General features: G+C 46.7%; 1 protein-coding gene across 1 annotated transcript in view; it reads left to right on the forward strand.

Moving 5' to 3' along the window:
- LOC124544795 (L-dopachrome tautomerase yellow-f2-like) overlaps window positions 1-13,180 on the forward strand; it is a 119,210-nt gene that overhangs the window by 80,422 nt on the left and 25,608 nt on the right. The window contains exons 3-4 of the mRNA XM_047123477.1: window positions 4,104-4,365; window positions 12,133-12,492. Coding sequence (XP_046979433.1) covers window positions 4,104-4,365; window positions 12,133-12,492 — 622 coding nt within the window. The remainder of the gene's footprint in view (window positions 1-4,103; window positions 4,366-12,132; window positions 12,493-13,180) is intronic.

Below are 13,180 nucleotides of genomic sequence, written 5' to 3' on the forward strand. Positions count from 1 at the left end.
TTCCACGGCTCGTGATTTTTCTTTTTTGTTACTGCCGTGATTTGGAACCATGCACAGGAGTAGGTACAACTATAACTTCATGAAATTTCATTCGTGTTTGCTGTCTTGTTACCTTCCCCTAAGTTCTTCTAAGTGTTCCAGACATAGCTTGGTATTTATCAACCGTCTCCTGAATGTCTTTTTTCATAGTTAAAACTTATATCACACCCTGGACAATTGAAGTGGGAAACTTTTTGTAAAATTTTATCATTTATAATTATTATTTGGAATCAAACTGGATTCTTTTCTGTGAAAGACATTATCAAAATGCTTCAGATGGCTCTAATCACTATGGGACATAACATCTGAGGTCATCAGTCCGCTAGACTTAGAACTACTGAAACTTAACCAACCTACGGACATTACACACATCCATGCCCGAGGCAGGGTTAGAACCCGCGACTGTAGCAGCAGCGTGGTTTCGGACTGAAGCGCCTAGAACCACTCGATCACAGCGGCCGGCGCCATTATCTTTGTCGTATTTGTAGAGTCAGTAAAGTTATAATACATCGTGTTTTGGCTGAATCGATATACTGCACCTGGTAGAATCAAAGCTGCATCCCGGATCGGGAGTTGAACCTGAGTCTTTGACTTTCGTGGGCAAGTGCTCTGCCTACCGAACTATCCATGCAGTACCCGACCTCTCAGCGTTACTTTCGCCAGTACCTCATCTTCAAGCTTCCTCACTTCAGAGAAGCTCTTCCGCTTGCCTGGCGGGACTAGCACTTCTGGAAGAAATGATATTGTGGAGATATGGCTTGCCCACAGTCTGGGATTGTTTGCTATTTTACAGTGAACTTCTGTGAAGTTTAGAGTGTAGGAGATGAGTTAGTGGTGGTAGTAAGGCTGTGCTTGGATAGCTCAGTCGGTAAGGCCGAGAAAGGGAACGGTCCAAAGTTCGAGTCTCAGTCCGGCAAACAGTTTAAATCTGCCTAGATGTTTCACCCTCTAATATTGTTTGAGTTTTGCAGTTGTCCATGTAGAAAATATGCAGTAGTACTACGAGGGTCACTGCAATAGAATGCACACTATTTTGTAAAAATACAGTTTTCATTCTGCATGTGCGAAAGTTTTACAGTGTGTAGATAGATAGATAGATCCTTCTCGCTTGTTTTCAAACTTAGTTCAACCTGTTCCCGTGAGTGGCGCCGTCACATCATGTTTTCAAGAGGGGTGCTACACTTGACGTTCATCAGAAGCAACGTGCTGTCATACAATTCGTGTGCTGTGAAAACGAGACAGTGGGAAACATCCACAAGAGGTTGAAGGAGGTGTATGGAGATGCTGCTGTCGATTGCAGTACAGTTAGTCGGTGGGCAACCAGGTCACGTGATGAAAACTGGCACGGCAATATTGAGGATTGTCCTCGCAGCGGCAGGCCTCGTACTGCACACACTCCAGACAATGTGCAGAGAGTTAAGGAATTGGTGACTGCTAACAGACGCGTCACAGTGAACGAATTGTCGCGCTACGTTGGGATAGGGGAAGGAAGTGTTTGCAGAATACTGAAAATGTTGGCGTTAAAAAAAGTTTGTGCCAGGTGGGTTCCCAGGATGTTGACAGTGGCTCAAAAAGAAACAAGAAAAACTGTATGCAGTGAACTTTCGGAACAGTACGAGAATGGGGGAGAGGAATTTCTTGGAAGAATTGTGACAGGTGATGAAACATGGTTCCATCATTTTTCACTAGAGACGAAGAGGCAATCAATGGAGTGGCATCATGCAAATTCACCCAAGGAAAAAAAAATTCAAAACCACACCTTCTGCTGCAAAAGTTATGGCTACAGTGTTTTTCGATTCCGAAGGACTCTTGCTTGTGGACATCATGCCATGTGGAACCACCATAAATTTTGATGCATATGTGATGACACTGAAGAAACGTCAAGCTCGACTGTGTTCGACCACATCGGCAAAAGCAGGATGTTTTGCTGTTGCACGACAATTCACGGCCACATGTCAGTCAAAAAGCCATGGAAGCGATCATAAAACTCATATGGACAACACTAAACACCCGCCTTACAGTCCTGACCTGGCTCCATCTGACGTATCACCTCTTTGGGAAACTGAAAGACTCTTCGTGGAACAAGATTTGAAGATGATGACTCCCTTGTGCACACTGCCAAACAGTGGCTACAACAGGTTGGTCCAGAATTTTACCGGTCGGGTATACAGGCGCTGGTTCCAAGATGGCATAAGGCAGTTGAGATGGATGGAAATTATGTTGAGAAATGAAAATATTGTTCCTAAAGGATGTATCTACATGCTGTAAACCTTTCAAACATTGTAAGACGTCGTGGTATCCTGACATTCATTGCTTACATATTCCGCCCTCACAATCATATTCCGTACATCAAGACGCTTCATTCGAACCCAAACTCGATAAGATAAAGTCAATGAATTCATGTAAACGATATGCAAATAATTAGTTAATCGCAAATGCGCTCCGAGATTGAAATACTCAAAGCTGGTGTACACACACATTCAAGACACGACGGTCGCAGGGGTTTTTAGTTCGGGAGACGCAAACCACACGCCGGGGGGCTGGTCCCATCAGAGGACGACTCAGGCCATCTATGTTGTCCGGTGACCACCCATAGAGCAGACAGCGTTTGCCCAAGTGAAAGTAAGAACACCCCGTGTTCGGCTTAAAAGCAAATTGCGCTACATTGTGTGGGAGCGCCCAGCCTATGATTTCTTTAGAAATATAAACCACAGTTTCAGGGATTTTCACAGGGAGACAGCAAACGCCAAAGCTACAGATTTCTGGATTGGTCGCTTTAAACGAAACGTCATTCTCCCGTTTTAGAAGAGCAATGCTGATTGGCAGACGATATTCCTGACGCCTTGAGCTGAAGGAGTAATGGAAGAGACTGAAAGATATACCACTTCACGTCTGGCGTGGAGAGGGGCCGTTCCGTTGTCGCTCTTGGAGCTAGAACACGTAACGAGAGCGTGCGCGCTCGTACGTGTACTCAAAGAGCGAGGAACAAGTCTCTCCTCAGTACTTCACTGGGAAAGCACCTCTGTCGAGAGCGAATTATTGAGTCCTTGCGATTAAGCGTTGTTCACTGTGTTGGCCACCACACTTATTGTGTGGTGTGAACGGACAGAGTTATGGTTAAACGCCTGTGAGCGAATTTTTGAGTGGCATCACGGTGGACTGGTTATCTGACCGGTGTACCACGCCAATAGTTAGACTAGTGGCGATTAGGAGTCCTCGACTTCAACAAGGCATAGGGAGAGTTTGATTGGCGAAGGTCAATCCAGATAGAACGAGAGTTATCTTATTTGTCAGCAGCGAGCGGCGCAGACAGCAGTCATCGCAGCTTACGGTATTGTATGCTACAGCTCTTGTGAGCCCCATATTTCCTCAACAACAGTACACTTCACTGCATTTCACACGCGACAGCCTCGACCGTACCTAGCAACATTCTAACGGATGATTATTCAAGTTGAGTAGGAGCAGCTCTCAGCCATTCTGCCAAGTCAATAACAGTCTTGAACTATGTATAGAAATTTCGTTAGCGAATCTTATCCTTAAAAGTAACTTCACATTCCGAAAAGAACCTGGAAATAACTTGTTCAGTTCATAACTAAAAGTGCCATTGTGATTTCTCAGAATTTTCGCAAAATAAATAATATTTTTCGTTAGTTTCATGTTTTTCTTACACTGACTAGCACTACTCCAGTACCCAAGTATCCCACTAGTTACGTAAGACATTTTGTGAATTTTTTTGTGTCATTTCCTTACAGTGGAGGACTTCAGAAGATATTTATTGCTTAAAGTTTTTCAGGCATTTCTTTTTAGAACGTTAGGAGCGTCTGTCTGACTTCTGTAGTAGTGTGGGGGTGGAAATTGCATCTTTCAGGAGCCGCAGGGTAAAGGGTACATCACAGATTAATCCGTTGCGCAGAATGACAGAATAGCACCCATACGCTCTCAACATATATAAAAGATGGATTTAAAAAAATAATTGTGTGCTTTTCTGTTGGAGTGACCCTCGTAACAACCTTGTGTTCAGAGGTTTATCCGTGATGAGAGAGTGAGTGCTGGCCACTTTGCAGGGGAGGAGAGGGCGCCTGCGTCGCCACGGTCGCCGCCGCTGTCGCCGTACCCGGACTGGGAGACGCAGCGGCTGGAGGGTGGCGAGCGCGCCGAGGGCGAGTCAGCGCGCATCACGTCCGCCTACCGCGTCAGGGCGGACGCGTGCGACCGGCTGTGGGTGATGGACGCCGGCACCGCCGACCTGGGGCAGGACGCGCTCGTCCGCCTCACCCGGCCGCAGCTACTCGTCTACGACCTGCGCACCGACACCCTCCTCCTCAGGTACCCTGTCTGCGGCCGTCGCGCGGAACGTATTGCTCAGCGTGAAGACGCAAAACCACGTTCCCGACGTAGTACGAGCACGCTCAGAAACGTGCTGGTATCTGGTATATCTTCTCGTCGTGATTTACAGCATACTATTTATTATTATTTAGCTAATGGCTAATACAGACATATCATGAAATTAAATTACTTATATATATGTACATATTGACACACAAGAAACTTAAGTTTGTCTTTACAACTGAATATCCAGTCCTTCAATCCAGCGCACTGCAACTGGAGTTGCTAGCAGGAAGTCCTCTTTGGCGCCGTGATAGGCTCGAATCCTGCATTCACTGACAATGTGGTGAACAGTCTGGTTTGGATCCAGAATGAAATATTCACTCTGCAGCGGAGTGTGCGTTGATATGAAACTTCCTGGCAGATTAAAACTGTGTGTTGGACCGAGACTCGAACTCGGGACTTTTACCTTTCGCTGGCAAGTGCTCTACCATCTGAGCTACCGAAGCACGACTCACGCCCGGTACTCACTGCTTTACTTCTGCCAGTATCTCGTCTCCTACCTTCCAAACTTTACAGAAGCTCTCCTGCGAAGGTAGGAGAAGAGGTACTGGCAGAAGTAAAGCTGTGAGGACGAGGCGTGAGTCGTGCTTGGGTAGCTCAGTTGGTAGAGCACTTGCCCGCGAAAGGCAAAGGTCCCGAGTTCGAGTCTGGGTCCAGCACACAGTTTTAATCTGCCAGGAAATTTCAGTCTGGTATGGAGCCCCACAGTCACAAGCTGGATCAGGCAGCTACTTCCACTTAAAGAGAGCATCCCTGCATCGCCCATGGCTGGTACGGATCCTGTTGATAGTAGTCCAGGTCTTGCGTGGTAGGTCGAATCCACTTGCAAGTTTAGCACCTGAGAAGATATTATGCACGTGCGCATCTGTCACTCCTTCCCACCGACCTTTCCATTCTTCAAGAGATTTGAAATTCTTAGCAACCATGTCAGCAGCATCGCACAGAGTTGGATGGCGTGATTTCAGTCTCTTGCGATTTAAAAGTGGCAGGTCCCTATGCACGGATAGGTTAGAATTCATGGAGATCTTACGGAATTCTCTCATAAGGGCAGTACATCTGCGTAGATCAGGAGGCATTATACTGGTTAGCAGTGGAAGCCAATAAACTGGAGTAGATCTGATTGCGCCAGATGATATGCGCATTATCGTATTTAGCTGGGTATCAACAAGCGTTGTATGATGACTGTTCATCCAAACAGGTGCACAATACTCAGCACTTGAGTACACCACGCCCAGAGCTGAAGATCTCAGGGTGGTTGCTGAAGATCCCCAGGTAGTTCCGCGTAGCTTATGGAGGATGTTGCTTCGAGTCCTCAGCTTTTGAGCTAAGTTAAGAAGGTGTTGTTTGAAGCAAAGTGTACGATCCAGGATGACACCAAGATATTTTGGGTTCCAATATGACGAAGAATTCTGCCTCTGAAACTTACTTCCAGTTTTACGTTCGCCAACCGGTTATTTAGATGGAAGCAACACACTTCTGTTTTACTCACACTGGGTTGGAGTCTCCAGATTTTGAAGTAATTATCTAATGCAGACAGCTCATTGGCTAGAATCTCTTCTGTTGTCTTCATTTCCTGATGTTTTACGGTATAAATATGTTTAGTATAAATGCGTGTTTTCGATTAAGCTTCGATCCGCCGGTGGTTCGAATCGGAATATCGCAATACCTTTCATTTCCCTCGTCCCATATGGGTTAGAAATGGGGAGTCAACGGTACAACATCTCCCTCACATCTTCAGCCAATTCTTTAAAAATTGTAAGGCGGTAACATTTTACACCATTCATATAATATTATGTCAACTCTTTTCAATTTATACACTACTGGCCATTAAAATTGCTACACCAAGAAGAAATGCAGATGATAAACGGGTATTCATTGGACAAATATATTATACTAGAACTGAAATGTGTTTACATTTTCAAGAAATTTGGGTGTATAGATCCTGAGAAATCAGTACCCAGAACAACCACCTCTCGCCGTAATAACGGCCTTGATACGCCTGGGCATTGAGTCAAACAGAGCTTGAATGGCGTGTACAATAACAGCTGCCCATGCAGCTTCAACACGATACCACAGTTCATCAAGAGCAGTGCCTGGCGTATTGTGACGAGCCAGTTGCTCGGCCACCATTGACCAGACGTTTTCAATTGGTGAGAGATCTGGAGAATGTGCTGGCCAGGGCAGCAGTCGAACATTTTCCGTATCCAGAAAGGCCCGTACAGGACCTGCAGCATGCGGTCGTGCATTATCCTGCTGAAATGTAGGTTTTCACAGGGATCGAACGAGGGGTAGAGCCACGGGTCGTAACACATCTGAAATGTAACGTCCACTGCTCAAAGTGCCGTCAATGCGAACAAGAGGTGACCGAGACGTGTAACCAATGGCACCCCATACCATCACGCCGGGTGATACGTCAGTATGGCGATGACGAATACACGCTTCCAATGTGCGTTCACGGCGATGTCGCCAAACACGGATGCGACCATCATGATACTGTAAAAAGAACCTGGATTCATCAGAAAAAATGACGTTTTGCCACTCGTGCACCCAGGTTCGTCGTTGAGTACACCATCGCAGGCGCTCCTGTCTGAGATGCAGCGTCATGGGTAACCGCAGCCATGGTCTCCGAGCTGATAGTCCATGCTGCTGCAAACGTCGTCGAACTGTTCGTGCAGATGGTTGTTCTCTTGCGAACGTCCTTATCTGTTGACTCAGGGATCGAGACGTGGCTGCACGATCCGTTACAGCCATGCAGATAAGATGCCTGTCATCTCGACTGCTAGTGATACGAGGCCGTTGGGATCCAGCACGGCGTTCCGTATTACCCTCCTGAAAACACCGATTCCATATTCTGCTAACAGTCATTGGATCTCGACCAACGCGAGCAGCAATGGCGCGACACGATAAACCGCAATGGCGATAGGCTACAATAGGACCTCTATCGAAGTCGGAAACGTGATGGTACGCATTTGTCCTCCTTACACGAGGCATCACAACAACGTTTCACCAGGCAACGCCGGTCAACTGCTGTTTGTGTATCAGAAATCGGTTGGAAACTTTTTAGGTGTCGCCACCGGCGCCAACCTTGTGTGAACGCTCTGAAAAGCTAATCATTTGCATATCACAGCATCTTCTTGCTGTCGGTTAAATTTGGCGTCGGTAGAACGTCATCTTCGTGGTGTAGCAATTTTAATGGCCAGTAGTGTATTTATATTGGATCATTGTTTACGATGCACAATCGGATTATTAATCATATCATTGACTGACACTGGCTAGCACCAGCTGCTTATTATTTCCATAGTACTAAATGCTGACAGAAACGGCGATGTGGACAACACGTTCCTCAAAAGCCGCTATCAGCTGAAGAGAGGTCAGGTGGAGAGCTGTGTTCTGCAGGGGCGGACGTTTACTGTTCCGAGAGAGAACAGACCGAGGAGGCGGCTGACTACAGGCCGCAGAACCGCCATAATGCGGTCAGCGATGGCAGAAGTTTGCACTCTAGTGGGCTAAAAAAAAATAATTCAGAATAGCGATGGGGGCGAAACAAGGCAAAAAGAGACCCTTTTTAGAGCAAAGGAATGCGTGGCGTCACAAACGATGGTCACAAGCTGACTTCCAAGGGCACACTTCCCACTGAAAAACAGAGACGCGTATCTGAGTGGCGAAGTGCTAAGGACGTAGGATGGGAAACGGAAACTTCCAGAAAATCTCCTGAAAGGAGTATGAACTTTAGCTGGCAAATTCGTGACCCATGTAGTTGGAGGTAATGTTTTCGTAAAAGCTGCTGTAATTCGTTGCCTGAGCGCTAAAGTAGACGCCGCATGGCCGGGATCGAGCGGGAATATGGCGTGGACACGCTTTCATGCGGAGATTGGTCGAAGATACTTCCCTCCAGGGATCGACATAGAGACTTCGCAGGCCAGACCCACAGAGCAGAATCTTGCAGTTCGATTTTGGTAACTGTTGATTTTCGCCACAAGGAGCACGTGAAGTCGTTTTCCTGTGAACGGAATTATTCAGTTTATTCGATTGACGATTCTTTACTTCTCTGTGGAATATCACAAACAATGAAGTCCTTCTTTATAGGACAATACTTGAGTCGAATTTCTGTTTCTGGCTCGTGAGCAAACAGAAATCTTGACTTGCGTTCTGTCTTGTACTGAGGTAATTTCAACGCTGGTAGTTTGTAAACAACATCCTGCGTCCACTGTGTAGGCAGAGAATTACACGTAGCTACATACGTCATCTGCACAGTGGCCAACGCTCCGACCAGCACGCCGTCGGTGCAGTCAACTGCTGTCTGTGCTTCAGTAGGTGAGATGCAGACTTCGTTTCGGTGGATAGGGAAACACTCTCAGTAAATGTGCTGAGTTCCATTTGCGTGCCTACTGAATTTTTTCTGAAAGTGGCAGTCAGAGTGTAAGTCTTCTGTTTGTCACCGCTAATCAATATTAGCCAACTCTGTTTCTGTCTAATAAATTGGGACGCGGTCTAAAGCAAACGTGTGTTCTGCCAATCTCGAAATTACATTTAAGGAAGAATCGGACATTGTGCACTCTATATGTTTTTTGAGAATAAGTCATTTACGATATCCAAGTTGTGATTCGTTCTAGTAGCATCCCGACAGGAACTATTGGTTTGATCTGCTATACTGAGGTCAAATCACAACATAATACTTGGTTTTATAGAGGTCTCTAGTTGTAGGGTCGTTTTAATCATTTGTAGCCTTGAAAATTCCTTTGAGGGGACAACATTAAAATGGCTCTGAGCACTATGTGACTTAACATCTATGGTCATCAGTCCCCTAGAACTTAGAACTATTTAAACCTAACTAACCGAAGGACATCACACAACACCCAGTCATCACGAGGCAGAGAAAATCCCTGACCCCGCCGGGAATCGAACGCGGGAACCCGGGTGCGGGAAGCGAGAACGCTACCGCACGACCACGAGCTGCGGACGGACAACATTAGACAGCCACTGATAAACACGCTATATGTTACAAACACCACATGGATTTACATACAATATACCAGAGTTGTCCAGAAAGTAAGTTCCGATCGGTCACGAAATGGAAACCACTGGGAAAATCAGGTAAAGCTTTGCACAGATGTGCTGGGCACTGTCTCTAGCATTCCCGTCGATCGTGTCGGGTCGCTCTTTTCAGTTTTGAGTGAACACTGAGCACGTAAAGAAGTGTAGGGAATAGCGTCTCCCACCAAGTATGAGGGCCTGGTTAGAGATTTCGCCTGTGCCATGCAACCCACATAACGCAATTGTCGAGCAGTTCCTTCTTCATGCCAATTCTCGGCCGCACGCGGCAGGGCAATCAAGATGTTACCGCAGCGTTCCCGATGAGAAGAGTTTGTTCTCCCACAATACAGTCCGTAATTGGCTCCCCCTCAGTCTCATCTCTGCTCACAAGAACCGCTGGCTATGAAGACAAAATTTTTCCACAGACAACGAGCTGCAGACCAGTGAAGATAACTGGCCAAAAGCACAGGCAGCTGCTTTCTACGACGAGGATATTGGAAAGTGGATACATTACTATCCCCAGTATGGCGTAGGAAAACCATTGGCATTCAAAACAGCTTTCAGCCGCTTCGGGATGGATAAATAAAGGCCCTGTATGGTTTTCAAGGGAACATTACATCATTTCTCCTGAAAAGTAGTGACAAGTTCAGGCGTCGATGACGGAAATAGATAGCTATGATGCAGCCTTCTCTCCAAAGTAGACGTGGTGACTGTGGTGCACAGTGGAGATGCGAAAATACATCCACGTGTTCACAAAACGAGTCCCGCACAATGCGAACCATGTGAACAAGCACCCCGTCATCTTGGAACACAGACTCACCAATGGTAGCAAACATTGTAGCATTGAATGGACCTAATCAGGCAAAATTATCACATAATCCCTGGCAGTAGTGCCACGCTGCAGAGTAACCATGGGACCCGTGGAACGCCACGACGTGGCTGCCAAAATCATCACCGAACCACTGCCGTAGTCCACTCTTGGGATGCAGTCTGGACCAACAGCTGAAACCACTGTGCTGCAAGTATCAACCGACCATATCACTTTCTTTCATTGTTCTCTCAGTCCAGGTTTTATGGCTTCGGCACCACGTTTTACCGTTACGATCATTTACATCACTGATGCGTTGCTTTGGAACTGCAGCTCGCCCTGCAGGTCATAGGTTATGGAGCTCCCCTTCTTCTGCAGTGACTTTTGCGGTTGTCGTTTTCTTATTTTTCGTCATAATCTTCTTCAGTGACCGTCACGATCACTCAGCACATATTTTCGTCCTCTTTGTGACTTAGAGGATGATGTTTTTCCACTTTCTCTGTGTGCGGTACAAATCTTCGGTACGGTGCCTCTTCGAAACCCCAACCACCTCACCTACTTTGGTTATAGAAGCATCCACCATATCGGCACCAACAATTTTCCCGTGTTTTCCAAAACAATGGACTCACAACTACACAGAAAACTGTTCTGAACACGACTGACACTTGCGAAGTGTGGAGGACATTGCACAGGTGTCGTTCAATGTCAAATACAAAGGCACAACTTAGAGGCTCGGCTAGCACCTGCATTCATGTTCAAGTATGCACTACGTCCACATACACAGGCCGAATACTGTCGAATAGGACCGCTCCGACACGTTCGCCTTTCTACGGGAGATTTTACGGTGGTTGAGTCCGTGGTCTTGTAAGTAGGCTGTTTAGGTTTTTATATTAGTAACGTCACGTAGCGCTCTGTATGAAAATCACTGGCTGTGCTGTGTGCAATCTGTGGCTGGTTGGCATTGTTGGAATATTCGCTATTGTGGTGTTGGGCAGTTGGATGTGAACAGAGCGTAGCGTTGCGCAGTTGGAGGTGAGCCGCCAGCAGTGGTGGATGTGGGGAGAGAGATGGCGGAATTTTGAGAGCGGACGATCTGGACGTGTGTCCATCAGAAAGAGTAAATTTGTAATACTGGATTTCATGAACTGCTGTATATATGATGACTTTTGAACATTATTGAGGTAAATACATTGTTTGTTCTCTGTCAAAATCTTTCGTTTCCTAACTATGCCTATCAGTAGTTAGTGCCTTCAGTAGTTAGTATCCTTTATTTAGCTGGCAGTATTGGCGCTCGCTGTACTGCAATAGTTCGAGTAAAGAAGATTTTTGTGAGGCAAGTGATTCATGAAAGGCATAGGTTATTGTCAGTCACGGAAATTCTTTTGTAGGGATTATTGAAAGTCAGATTGCGTTGCGCTAAAAATATTGTGTGTCAGTTTAGTGATGATCAGAATAAGTAAACGGAGAAATGTCTGAGTACGTTCAGTTTTGCTCAGCTGTTTGAAAATCAAATAACGTAAGGGGTTTACCAGCTCAGTCATTCATAAATTTTTCTAAGGGGAGGTTTCAGTCTGCGTGCGTCAGTTTGCGGGCAGATCGCTACCCGCTTGCCCTGATCACTGCCTGCTATCCCAAACTCCGTCAGTCCACAGAAAGTCAGACGGTCGGCGTCCCGCTCAGCCGTGGGTAGTGGTCGGTGGTGAGGGAGGGGGGGCGTGTTCGACCGACCAGTCGGGATGTGAATGGTCGGCTATTTCTCATGGTTTTTCCGTACTTATGTCCAATTCCTATGTAACAAGGCCAACAGTTTTTCTATGTCGACTGAGGACGGCCTATTTGAAAACAGCTGCCTGTGCCCACAGGTACTACCTGCGGAGAGACGACTTCGACGCGACGTCGTTCTTCGCCAGTATCGCGGTGGATGTTGAGGCCGGCCACTGCGGCGAGGCGTTCGCCTACCTGCCGGACCTGGGCTCCTCGGCGCTGGTCGTCTTCAGCCTGTCCGACCGCAGCTCGCGCCGCCTGCGCCACAACTTCTTCCGCATGGACCCGCTGTACGGCGATTTCGACATCGCGGGATTCAGCTACCAGCTCGCCGATGGCATCTTCTCAGTGGCGCTTTCCGCGCCAGACCCCGAGGACGACGGCTACCGCACCGCCTTCTTCCACGCTCTCTGCTCTTCCAGAGAATTTGCCGTCTCGTCTCGATGGCTCAGGAACAGGTAAGTACCAGTGCAACTACTTAAGAATTGTGTACACTGTCCGCTGTGGAGAAGAATGCGCAGGACAGGAATGCGGCAGCGAGATGGGTATCCAATGTAACATGTTGTTGTTGTTGTTGTTGTTGTGGTCTTCAGTCCTGAGACTGGTTTGATGCAGCCCTCCATGCTACTCTATCCTGTGCAAGCTTCTTCATCTCCCAGTACCTACCGCAACCTACATCCTTCTGAATCTGCTTAGTTTATTCATCTCTTGGTCTCCCTCTACGATTTTTACCCTCCACGCTGCCCTCCAATACTAAACTGGTGAGCCCTTGATGCCTCAGCATATGTCCTGCTTCTAGTCAAGTTGTGCCACAAACTTCTCTTCTCCCCAATCCTATTCAATACTTCCTCATTAGTTATGTGATCTACCCATCTAACATGATATAAAGCACAAAAGTAACGCATTGACTACAGAACTATTCTGTTGCGTCCAAAATATATCGCGTAGGGACTACGAAGATAAGATACGATAAATTAGGGCTCGTGCGGAGACATATAGACAGTTGTTTTTCCCTCGTTCTATTTGCGAGAAGGAAAGATAATGATTAGTAGCCATAAGCTGGCTTGCGGAGAATCAATGTAGATGTAGATACAGAATATTAAAAATGAGACATACAAAAGTGTTATGGCTGCCGTTCATCAGAAC

Source organism: Schistocerca americana, chromosome 8, assembly GCF_021461395.2.
Source record: "Schistocerca americana isolate TAMUIC-IGC-003095 chromosome 8, iqSchAmer2.1, whole genome shotgun sequence".
In the NCBI taxonomy this organism is placed as follows: domain Eukaryota; kingdom Metazoa; phylum Arthropoda; class Insecta; order Orthoptera; family Acrididae; genus Schistocerca; species Schistocerca americana.